Below are 13,267 nucleotides of genomic sequence, written 5' to 3' on the forward strand. Positions count from 1 at the left end.
CATACAAATATTTGCTCCGCTTTGTGTAAACACCGTTGTATGGCACCCTGCGGCGAATTTATTTATTGGCTATAGTTATGACACGACACTCATCCCTTTTGATATCCGCCTAGTATGGAATGCAAACTTGACAGCATCTAGAGAGGGAAATGTACATTTTACAGGCAGACAGTGGCAAATAGCACCGAAGTAGTTTATCATAGACTTTCTCTATATAAGTGCTCGAGCCAAAGTGAAAAAAAAAAACCAGCCACGTGCGAGTCAGACTCGCACACCTAGGGTTCCGCGCTACAATCGTATTTTTTCGTCATTTTTTACAATAAATCAAAAACTATTTAACATACTAAATAAAAAGTTTTAGAATGTACAGGTAGAGTACTTTCATATGATACCCCACTTGGTATATTAATCTTACTTTGAAAGTTGAAAATACTAATTAATTATTTGTTCATGAGCACATTTTAATTTTTTTTCGTGATGTAATCACAAATTCACGATTTTCGGATTTTTGTCCTTACGTGTGCTATAAGACCTACTTACCTGCCTTTCATAATTCTAGGTCAACGGGAAGTATCCTCTAAGTTTTTTGACAGACAGACAGACTGACGGACAGACCGTTTTTTACAACCGTTTGGACCGTACAATATGCCATGAAGGAATGCACTGACATAGCCCGAGCAGAGTCGAATGACTGTTAGTTTCTACTAGAACGTCTCACAAGTTCGTCGCTGGATGCTGATACCTTCAGGCAGCTCAAAGTTTTACGTAAAGCTTGTAGTAAAAACCATACAGATTTCTATACAGCATTAACTTTGCGAATATAAGTCCTCAAAGCAGAATCTGCAAAGATTTTTGGCAGAACTCCATTCTGCAATTTAATTAAATATGTTTATTACAAGAACCCTAAATTTATGACTCCTACAAATATAAATAAATTCATTCCATTGTCCAGTTATGATTTTTCACAGAAGCATTGGCTTTAGCGTGTCACAAGACTTCACTTTGGAATTATAACGGATCAGTGAGCAAAATCACTGCAGCTCAGTGACGCAAGTGGGCACAAACTCACGCTTAGGATATGGCGTTTACAAAAGCATGAAATAAATTAATGGACCACAATTTAAAAAAACAGCTTGAAATATTTTAATACTAAATTAGAACAAAGGTAATGCACTAACACTCATTAGTCATAACCAGAATTATTAAGGAGAGGATGCCTACGATTTCTTCCGCGTAAGTTTCGGTTTTTAAAAATCGCGTGGACCCTTTTTGACTTTCTGGGATAAAAAGTAGCCAGAGACCTTTTTAAAATCCAAAAAAAACTCTTTGATTTTGGTAGAAAAGCTTTACCTAATTGTAAAGACATTAATACTATACTGTTATTTCTATTTTCGATCTTGGTTCATGCTCAGTAAAAAAACGTCTGAAAGTTAACTAAGTGTAGGTGCTAAAATATGAGCATAAAGTAATCCTATTAGGCTTAAAATATTACCATTAACTAAGTCATATTATGTGTAACTACTTCCTAATACTAATAGATGGTGGATAGTGGGCAGTGAAGGTTTTGCTCAATATTCTAGCCTATATTTGAATCTGATTAATAATTATTATGAATGAAGAGCTATATGAGAGCTGAGATGAAGTTTAGTGCTTAGACGATAAGAAAGGTCGCCTGCGAGCTCGGACCGCACACGAGGGGTTCCGTACCATCGTGCAAGATATTTTAACATTTTTATGTGCAACACTGCAAGCTAATGACAAGTTTTTTGTAATGTAACCACAAATTTACGACTTTCGGATTTATTCCTTTACTTGTGCTGTAAGACCTACCCCATCTACCAAATTTCATAATTCTAGGCCAACGGGAAGTATCCTATAGGTTTTCTTGACAGACACGACGGACAGACAGACAGACAATAAAGTGATCCTATAAGGGTTACTTTTTTCTTTTTGAAGTACAGAACCCTAAAAATGATAAGAAAAGAGAGGTCCTCAACTTATAAACTTTTGAATTTGAAATGTTTCGAAAAACTGTTGAAAGTAAAGCTGATGAATTTTGTTTAACGGTTAAGAAAAACAACGCGAGAAAAACTACATGCCTGCCTGAGAGTTCCATTAATGTTTTCTACGATGCGTGAACGCACTTGATCCTTGATATTCTGAATCAATGTCAATAATTAATTGTAGCACCTGAATAGCGTGATGGACTATGGTTTAAACACTTCTCATTCCGATAGGAGTCCCGTTCTCAGTAGTTGCCCCGTGATGCGTTGAGATGATTATGATGATATTTTCTCTATAACTTATACTAGGCATTTTAAACAGCTTAGAAGAGAATAAATTTATAATACAAAGTGACTATATTCGATTGATACCTAGAGCTTTTTGTATGTCAAGTGGCAAATTAGGGCTACGAGTTGCTGTCCATTATTTTTGCATCATTGGTCATCAATTTATCATCAATGGTCTCCGAATGGTCTGCGAAGAATGACGGCTGTCACTTGCAGACTTATCGTGATATGGACTATGGTATACGGCAACGGAGTGAATCGATGTCTGAAACAGACAGACGTATTGAATTGCTATTGTTAATTGTTATACTCAGCTGGATGTGGCTGTGCGAGGGTTATGCTATTGTTGTGACAGATTCATCGTTCTTCAGTTGACCTATTGATATATACAAAACAGAAGCGTCTTAATCTATTTTAAAGCAAGTGATATATTTAATCACTACCTTACTTACCCATATTTTAAATGCGAAAGTATTTTTGTTTGATGGTTTGTCCTTCAATTACGTCACAACAGATCGACGTGATTTTGTGCATGGATATAGTTAAAGACTTAAAAAGTGACAAATGCTACTTTTTATCTTGGAAAAACAAAGATTTCCCACGGAATTTTTAAATAACTAAATCCACGCGGACGAAGTCTTCGCGGGCATCAGCTAGTAAGAGAATATATTTTCTCGTAGGTATAAAATACCGAGAAATCAGGTCACCGCACTGTTCAACTTGTACTTATTCTGTTAAGATGGATTGGAAGGATAGCATCGATCTATCTACTGGTTTTCTGTACCAGAGATACACGATAGATCTATTAGATTGCTTTTTGTCTTTTTAAGATACTATAGCTTACTTCAGCGACTTCGACCGGGTGGACTACAAAAATTTCAAACCCAAGGGTTGAATTTTCAAAAATCCTTTCTTAGCGGATGTCTAAGTCATAATAGCTATCTGCGTGCGAAACTTCAGCCCGGTCCGTTTAGGAGTTTAAGATGGGCGTTGATAGATCAGTTAGTCAGTCAGTCAGCTTTTACTTTTTATATATACTATAGAAGATATGATATCTTGTGTCCAAATGTAGCAGTGAACCTGTCAGTACGTTTTGGTAGATTGCCATGTTGCTAAATAGTACTGTTCTGTAGACAATGGGCCGACGTTTGACACCGACACAAAGCGGACCCTACAATTAGGGCGGCCACCCTTCGACAATTACGCAAGCTAGCTCACAGCTCACATCTCGCATCTCGCCTAATGGTGCGCTTTACGACACGTAAAGTGAATCGTGTGAAAATGCAGGTCCCCATTTCACTAGGGCTGCTGACAAATCAGAAATAATAATGTTCAAATTAAACCAATAAATAACCTTACACTTTCTTTTGGAGTAACGTTAACATTTCGTTTTGCTGAAAAAGTAGTTACCTATACCTACATTCAAAAGTATTAATTGTAAAGTGTACATTCTAAAAATATATAATTATTATATTCTACTTTAAAATATTTATTTGTATTATATAATAGGCGTATACCTTGCAGTGCAGGTGCTACGAAATATGTATCATGTTTGGCATCGACGATCATTATATAACCGACGTTATAGGCACCTGTAAATTACTCCTGTTTTGCCTAATAACCAATAACGTTTACTAATCAAAGTTAAGAAACCAACCAAAATTAAAAAAGAGGTATTTAAGTCAGAGCTTTATTTATCAAATAAGTCTAAGAACGTGGCCAATATTTCTAACCCCAACCAGAATCGGTACCCCAAAATAGTCACGAAATGAAGACTAATATTGCAGAATCAGTATTTATAGGCAACCCACCAGTGACAACCCTATTCGAATGTGACAGATTGAGTTCATATCTCGGTGCGTTAATCACCGTTTGCGGCACCCGCTGAGGGATGGATTATTTGCCGGGAGGATTACGGCCGCTCATTGATAATGGACTGTTTGGGACAGCCCTGGGGGATTACAATCAATTGCACGAGAGATTACAGCTAGATTTCCAGTTTCAGATACATTAATGTAAGCCCAAGGGTATGTAAAATGTCTCATATTACAAAATTAGCTAACAGGCATGAAATAACGTTTATATCTGAATTTTTCTTCAGAAGAGCATAGGTATATGCAGATTTACTTTGACCCTTCAAGATATATGTATTGTGCTCCTTCTTTGCTACAATTATTATTGTCATTTACATTGATCCAGGATATCAAGGTGCAATGCAACGGTTTTACCTGAAAGATAGAGCGGAGGGGGGAGGAGGTTTTCAGTCCGTGGGCCATTGTGGAGTCGGGCATGCCGGAGGCATCCATGAGGATTTTCCTCCTACCCGAACGAAAAAAAAAAAAAAAAGGATATCAAGGTGTGAAGTTTCCTCGGGATGTTTCATGTTTTCAATCATCTAAAAACACATGTTGATTTGTGGATCAAGCCCACTTTCCAAATAATGCATTTATTTAAAACCCATTATTAGATCATTTTACTTAGATTAGATACTACTAGGCCTTAACTCGCAAAGGGGTGTATTCAGTACCCTTATTATAAATGCGAACGTGTGTTTGCTTGTTGGTTTGTCCTTCAATCACGTCGCAACGGTGCAACGGATTGACGTGATTTTTTGCATGGGTATAGATAAAGACCTGAAGAGTGACATAGGAAGGAGTTTTTATCTTGGAAAATCAAAGGGTTCCCATGGGATTTTTAAAAACCTAATTCCACGCGGACGAAGTCGCGGGCATCAGTTAGTGTTTCATAATAAATAGCGATCACTTGGAACATGGGAATTGAAGGCTTTTTATTTTTCATTTATTTATTTTATTTTATTAGATAGTATTGGATTATTATTGGTATTGGTGTGGTATCCAGCCAATGATGAAGAAAAGTTTGCAAAATTGCTACAATACTTGTAAACGTCACGGTTTGAATTGTCGAGTCATAATATTATTATTATTAATTTTATCCCTTTTATTCATTATATGGGACAGAACAAGAATTTTGAATTACCTTTATGAACTCATAATAATATGATTGTATGCGTATTTCGAGGGTCTTTTTTTCGTAGTGGTTTTATGTCAGGAAAAATGCAATTTCATCTCGCGATGTCCGGCACGTGCGGTAAAGCACCCATCCCATCGAAGCGTGTCAATAAACTTGCCTTTATACAACTTTTGATTCTCTACTATAAGAATTGCAAACGAAGTGACTGGGGTGCGTCCCCTTTGATTTGAATTTATCCGGAAATAAAAACGATTCATAATCCAAACACAAGCACCGGATTGTAGCAATATTGCACTACTTCCTATCGCAGTTTATGAAAGCTCTGTTTTCTCCGTACTTTGTTAATCTGAGCCTCGAATTTAAGTAATTTTTTAAGTTAACGTTCATCATGCGGTTCTTCTCTCCCTCTTTTAAATGAAACTCGACTGTCAGCGAGGCAAAAACTTTTGCGGTCATGCCCAATCAAAGTCAAAGTATAATTATTTTCATTGTGGTAGGATTTTTTAATAAGTTTGCATTTTATGAAAGCTTTGAACTTTTTGAGAGACGTATTTTTAAATATCTTTTGGAAGCTTATTATAATTTGAATTATCTTCAGTTATTACTTATGTCGGACCCTTATATCATAAAACCACTCTCTTCTTTGATGGCCAGGTGTCTTTTTTCCAGCTATTTTGCCATCGAGGGTCAACCGTGGAAACTCATAGAGGGATCTTCATTGTAGTAGGTGACCAAAAAATGCACCCTTCCGTAAGTCAACGTTAAATCTGCCAAAATTGTATGGAAATGTCGAATTAAGAATTTGACTTCCATACCAACAGAGTTAATTTAAACACAGTTAACGTCAACTTGAAAAGTCAGATTATTGTTGAAAGGCTAATTTTATGGAACGAAATCAAAAGAACAAAGTAGAAAATTAAATATTCCACTTCGTTTTCATTTCATTTTCCAATAACTAGCGCCTTCTTAATGGCTGTAATTTTAGCCCCGGAAACAAGGTAAGACCGTGCAAACCTAATCGACTTAAAATAACAATGCAATAATATGTTTATCGCCATTAGGTATGTGGTTAGAAGTGTAAATTATGTGATACATGCAAGCCTAAAATTGTTAGGCTGTAGGCAAGAAAGAAAAGCATATTAAAGTAGGTATATTTTCCACATATAAGAAAACGGTAACAAACATACATACACACACGCACACATACAAACTTTCGCATTTATAATAATATTAGTGTGATATTTAGTCAACACTTTCTATCCTATGTACCTATTAATTATTATTATCTACAGCACGATTATTATACATCATACAGACTCGTAACACATTCTTAGGTGTCAATACCGAAAACGTTAAAAACCCGTAGAATTTTTGATTAGGTATAATTTGTCGTGTAAGTGTAATTGCGGTCTTTGTAGATAAGTCAGTAAAACCTTTTGCTGACTCGTATTACTCGTACGTTTTAGGTACCTACTCGTAATTTAAATAATAGACAGATACAGATACATAATAAAATGAATGAATCATATTAGGTACATGTGAGGAACAACATTGGATAATAATGTAAAGAGGTGTGCCGTCGCCCGCCGCCATTGGATAGAGGCTCTAAGTGAAATTACACCTGAAATGGATTGCACCTTGCACCTTCCGCCTTGCAATGTTTACGATCCATTACACAATATACGTAGACGTGGTGTTTTCGTTTAATTGTCTTTACTATCAGACTCTACTATCAAACCAATCTACTTTTTGTTGCATATGCAATATGCATTGTTACAATTTTCCTAGGGATTTCTAACTTTTTGAAAATAAAATGTAAGCCATGTTACTTGCTGATAACGTAGCTTTCTATAGGTGAAAGAGTTTTGGTAAAATCGGTTGAGTAGTTGTTGAGTTTATCCTACTTTTCTCTTATAATATTAGCATAGAACATTAGTGAATTTTCGATGAGAACTCACAGTCGCGTCGGCTTGATTTCTTCCAACATTTTAAACAATTATCGTAATTTTTCAACAAACTAATATAAAACTATATTTAATAATTATACATATAAACCTTTCTCTCCATCTATTGGTAAAAACCGAACTGAAATCCGTTGCGTAGTTTATGAGATTTAAGCGTTCATACAGACAGCGGGAAGCTACTTTATTTTATACTACGTAGAGATAGATAAAATGTCTTTTCCCGTGTATTTTCCAAAAATTTTCTTTCATTCAAACCTTGTCGTGACAATAAGAAACAACAAAAAAAAGAATTAACCAATTTCGTGCAGTCGTTCGGAAAGTATGCGCGTATATACATTAAGGCGAATCATTTTTATATAATTATATAGATTAGTATTCATATAGTTAGGTACCTTGCAGGGCGTAGGCGGTCCGCTGTGGCTGCATGCCTGGAGCGCCGCTGACGCCGGCGCGTGACGTGTTGTGCAGCGACAGCGCGGCCAGCAGGTCTAGCTCGGTGGCTGCAACAACACATTACGTTCATTTAAAAACGTAAAAAAATGGCCTAGGGCAAGTCGGACTCACACACGAAGGGTTCTGTACCATCGTACAAGAAATAACACTTTTTTGTTTTTTTTTTGTCAAATTCACGGTTTTCGGATTCTTCCCTTTATCTGTGCTATGAGCCGAGCTAATTATAACATACGTCTGTTGTAATGTACAGGAAAATTGTTATTATTCTTAACTTAATTCTTATCCTTAACTAAAAAAAATTTCAATCCGCTTTATACTTTTCCTTTAGAGGTTATCGAAAGTTGCTAACACATCGTATCGGTATATAGGTACAACAATGACTTGAAAAGGAGTTCAAATATCTATTCATTATTATAAATCCAAAAGTGTCTATACTCTATCTGTTGCCTTTTCACGGCTCAATAGTTTAACCAACTTTGATGAAAATTGGTAGCTTGCACCCTGGAGGTGGTCATACTTTTCATTCCGGAAAATTTCCATGTTTCCGGTATAAAAAGTATACAATCCCAAAGAGTTCCCATGAGTCCCAAAAACTGATTAAGACAACTGTTAAAAATAGAGCTACATAAAATGGCAAGCTATAAAAGCGATGTTTTCGCAGTAATGATTGTTTCGACAATCAAATGTATACTTGATTACCGATAAAATGTGGCCTACTTTCCTCAAATCAATACGTCTCAGCCGAAAAATTGAGAACAAACAGTAAGGATATCGATCCAAGACGATGTTACTGTAAATATTATACCAGTAGGCGACCTTGTAAGTGGATCGCTAAGGCTGTACGAATTTAGTTCTTTCTTGGAAAAGTATTCAATATTCCGTGTAATTAAAGGTACCAAGTATGGAACTAACTTTGAAATGGATCCATATCGCAAACGAAAGAACTGACTAGCTGATCCTAGGAACTTCAGCCGTGAGAATTTAGGTTGGATAAAATTATGCTAGGTCGTCTTCTGGATGCTAAATAACTCCTGGTCAAAATAATATGTTTCTTAACAATTGAGCTGTGAAAAGGTAAAAAACAAGCACTCTTTCGTATTTGTAACATTAGTAAATATCTATCGAGTAAGAAAGACCTAAATTCAATGGCAGTCGTATTGTCACTATTAATTATTTACTGTGATTAAGTAGAGGTATTGTTTCCCCCCGCACATAAACTATGTACTTGTACCTTCTAAGTCCACATAACTAAAAAAACTGCCTAGCAAAAAAGTACAGCATTCTGAATAAGACATCATCCTGCTATTCTTTATTACCATCAACATCATATAACTTTTCTTAAACAAAATATATGTAATTAAATTTCTCAAAAGGTACGTTCTCATTCATAAGATTACATTATAGAATGTATTAACCAGTTTTTGCTTGTTCTGTCTCTCGAGTAGGTACGAAATATAAAGTAAGGCGGGAGCTCGTATGTCTTTATGTACAAGCAACATCCATCAAATTTTAGTCGGTCACGTAGTCACGTAGCGCGGCGTAGCGGCGTAGACCTCGGCTAAGCTACGGCTGATATTCGAGTCAAAAATTAGCCTAAATGAGACCCTAGAATAATAATTCTATTGTTGTTACGATAAGTTGTCTCTTTTTACTCTAGGCTTTTTAGAAAAAAGGCGTTATTAATCAGCTGATACGCCTTGGTACCTACACTAAAATAGATAAGTACCTTTGTGGAGAGATACTGTATCTGTTGGTGAAGATTTGAAAAAACATCTATTGAATATTTGTTTAGATTAGTGCTTTAAAAGTTAAGAACAATAAAGAAAGCATCTCAAAACTACTTTCTGACAGAATTTTGGGAGATTTCAAACTTTATTTGTACGTGCTAATTTTCATTCACTTTACAAACTCCCACAGGAAAATTTAAACAAATTTGGTTAGGTTTAATTTTCTCTTTAGAGCGCTTTTCTCGTCACAGAGCCGTCTATCAAAGCGGCGGGTTTTTGAGCTGAAAACTGAATTAGTACTAACGAGTCGTACAGAGGCGCTCTCTTAATTCCGACTTCAATGGAAAAGCGACAGCTTATGTCGAGATCTCTCGTTGCCGACTCTTTCGTGACGCCTGGAAAAAAGGGTGCAGTAGGGTCTGCATTTTTTTAACTTTAGATACTAATTTATTATTTACTTTACTATAGCATGTTCTAACTACAATGTTAGAAAATGTTTACCTACAATGGGGTATTTGTAACTTCAGTCGTAGTTACAATGGACACTTCGATGCTATATCTCATCGTGGTCATAATACTTGTTATTTTTCTATTTAGATCAATCACTGATTATAAAATGTATCATAAGAAAATCTAACCAATTTTTAATGACTATTTAGAAAACATTCTTGTCTTCAGCCTGTTTCCATCAACGGCGCGACATACGCTTTTGAGTCGTACGTAACATAGGTACAGTAGGTTGAACTCGCAAGATTTTCGCCTTACGCCTTTTTAGTATGGAGGATAGATCCATAATAACAAGGCGTAAGGCATTTCAAATATTACATAAACTTACATAAATATTGTGTTAAATAAAGTAACTGGGTTCAGTAGGTAATACCTAAAAATAACGTTCAATATTTAGGTCCTAGGAAAAGTCTAGCAGCAATTCCATTCATAGCCTAATTTATTATAGGTCTAGTAGTTTGGAGGAGTGTGTCATCCCTACGTAGGCGCCCAGCCGTCGCCACTTCGTCTGCCTCCCTCGGACGAGTAGACTGATACAAGTTGACGGCCCAGATTGCCCCGTAAACTGCCGCTTTGCTACTCGTACCAGCTAGGGTTGCCAGTTGCTCCCGGTTTGAGAGCAAAATGACTTTGCAATAATCGCGAGAACTAGAGAAAAGAAATGTAGGTACCTAGCTCTGATGTGTACGCCCAGTGTACCTCCTATATCCTTTTTCTTGGGGCTCCTCTCGAATGCACCTAGGGTCCGTTTAGAATAGATACATTCTGCATATTATATCTCTATGTACTAACTAGACATATAGATTAATTATAATATAATATGCACTTAAACATTTAATACTAAGCACCATTGATGTACAATACCTACACGGGAAATAAAACTCTTACTTATACATTGAAATAATCAAACTGCTACTGTCAAACATAATAATTTTATAAAAAAATCGTTGAGAGAAATAATTAATTATTGCAGGTCACTTATATATATGGTAACCCTACTATAAGCTCGATTCACGATTGTCTAGCAGAGCTATATCATATAGCAACGAATAGGGGGCCAAATGAAAACTAGCTACGCTGCTAATGAATGTGCTATTTTAACGCGTATTGTTTTGTGCGAACAATACTCTTGATGTCTTGAAGTGGGACATCAAGATTGAAAAAGCTCAAGATAACTGCTCATCATGTCTTCAAAAAATTTTTCATTATGTAGGGTTATCCTATAAGCATAGCTTTTTTAAATATAGGTATATGAAGCTCTTGACTATGATCACCTCATGGTAAGTGAAGGTGCAGCCTACGATGGAGTTCGCTTGCATTATCATCATCAACCCATCGCTCGGCCTACGGGTTTCTCAGAATTAAAAAGGTTAGGGCCCACACCACATAATCCCTTTTTGTGATATATACGTATGAATGCAATGGAACTCTTTGATTTTACAAGGGTATGTCCTTCCCCGGGATGTAAGCTATCCTTGTACCATATTTCGTCAAAATCGGTTGAACGGATGGGCTGTGAAAGGTTAGCAGGCAGACAGATATATATATACAAATATATACGTTGTAGGTATATCTAAAAAGAAATAGCATAGATATGTTTTCATTTTATCTTCGTACCTACGTACGTTCTTTACCTACAAAATACAAATGATAAGGGTCCATAACATTATTACTACTGCTAGAATAGATATCACATCCCTTACAGGCCACTATGCAATAATATAGCCTTTAGTGGAGCCATAAATGTTCTCTACGCGATCATAAATACGTCTAGTGCAATTTTCAAGGAACTGTTGTAAAACTGCACTTAGAAACAACCCTAATATGCCCGTCCCGAGTTAATTCCTGCTAAAACCATTTGATTTTAATCTCAATGGAATAAAGCTCCATTTTATTTTAAAATTCAGCTATACTATCACGGTTTACGAAGCGAAAAGAGGTAGAACTCTATTTGATACTATGTTACATTGGTGCAGTTTATCGAGTGGAAAAAACGTTGAACATTGCAATGTGATTCAGTCTGCTATGGGATTAATTTGTAACTAATAGCTAGGTTATAGCCTTTTAGGCGTGATTAAAACCCTTTAAAAATAGAAAGCAAGGGTTTTATTCACTAGAGATACTTTTTTTCAATCTTGTAATGTAATGCTTACTCAATGCTTTAGCTCCTACCATTTTAATACAGGCGATAACTCAAAGCCGTATATACACCAAATAATAGTGTATCTGTATCATGGTTCATAATGGACCATGATACAGGTAAACTAATGTCCAGCAATGTCTACGCTCATGCTATTATTCTAAGAATAGCTTAGTAGTTAACTAAGGGCCACATAAGCTGCACAGGTAAGGTATCTAACGCTGAGGTTCTTGCCCGAATGCAGAGGAAGACCGAATTAGTTAGAACCATCAAACAGCGTAAGATCTCGTACTTTGGCCATATTTAGCGACACGATAGATGCTGTAGATAATAATGTGTAAAATCATGGTTAATCGCAGGAAAAATAGAGATGGGAAGAAAAAAGAAGTCATGGCTACGAAACATCCACGGCCACTCCCTTATATGTTTCGTAGAATAAAAACAGTCGGAGAACTATTCCGTCGAGCCAAGGACAAGGAGCTAAGAAACTGACTGCTGGCTTAATGGACAGTAATGGAGAGATACATGAAGAAGAAGAAACTAAAATCAACTAAATCAAACACATACCTACATATGATCCGCTTGTCTTTAGCTATGATGATATTAATAAAATTAATGAATTATTCTGCGTAATTATAACAGAAACAATGTGGTAAGTAATATGAGCGATTAGGCAATTCATCAAATTGCCTGTAGCAGTAATTAGCCCGTTTTGCAAAACGTTAAACGAGTCGGAACAATTTCAGTTATTCGGGCTCTTGCCCCGAAAATTAATTATCGTTTGAGCTGTGTCGAAAGCTTTTTACATTGTGGGGTGTGGATACCTCTATTATCTTCCGTTTTGTGAAGCCATTTTAGCTCTTTTTAATTACATTTTTTGTTTGCAATATGTTTTTATCACTAAAACTGTCGTAAAATTAAAACAGAAACAGTCGAAAAAGCTTTTACGATTTTCAGGGACAGAAAACCTGTATACTGTTTTTTAGTTTCTCATTCTTTATTAAAATGAGCTTTTTAATCGTTATCTAATGGCTAAAACCATTCTCACTCGCAGAGGAGACCCGTGCTTTGTAACCGGCGATAGGTTGATCATGATGATGATGATGATAAATCGTTATCCTGAAAAAATTACACTAGGGCCTAGTGTTTCAAGTAAAATAACGTGACATGTGTGTTGCCGTGTCGTGGCTTGCC

General features: G+C 36.1%; 1 protein-coding gene across 3 annotated transcripts in view; it reads right to left on the bottom strand.

Moving 5' to 3' along the window:
- Nucleotides 1–13,267, bottom strand: part of LOC117982889 (protein kinase C-binding protein NELL1-like) — a 60,130-nt gene that overhangs the window by 16,769 nt on the left and 30,094 nt on the right. For all 3 annotated transcript variants that reach the window (XM_069499102.1, XM_034969323.2, XM_069499101.1), the window contains exon 2: nt 7,639–7,746. In XM_069499102.1, coding sequence (XP_069355203.1) covers nt 7,639–7,746 — 108 coding nt within the window. The remainder of the gene's footprint in view (nt 1–7,638; nt 7,747–13,267) is intronic.

Source organism: Maniola hyperantus, chromosome 6, assembly GCF_902806685.2.
Source record: "Maniola hyperantus chromosome 6, iAphHyp1.2, whole genome shotgun sequence".
NCBI classification, from domain to species: domain Eukaryota; kingdom Metazoa; phylum Arthropoda; class Insecta; order Lepidoptera; family Nymphalidae; genus Maniola; species Maniola hyperantus.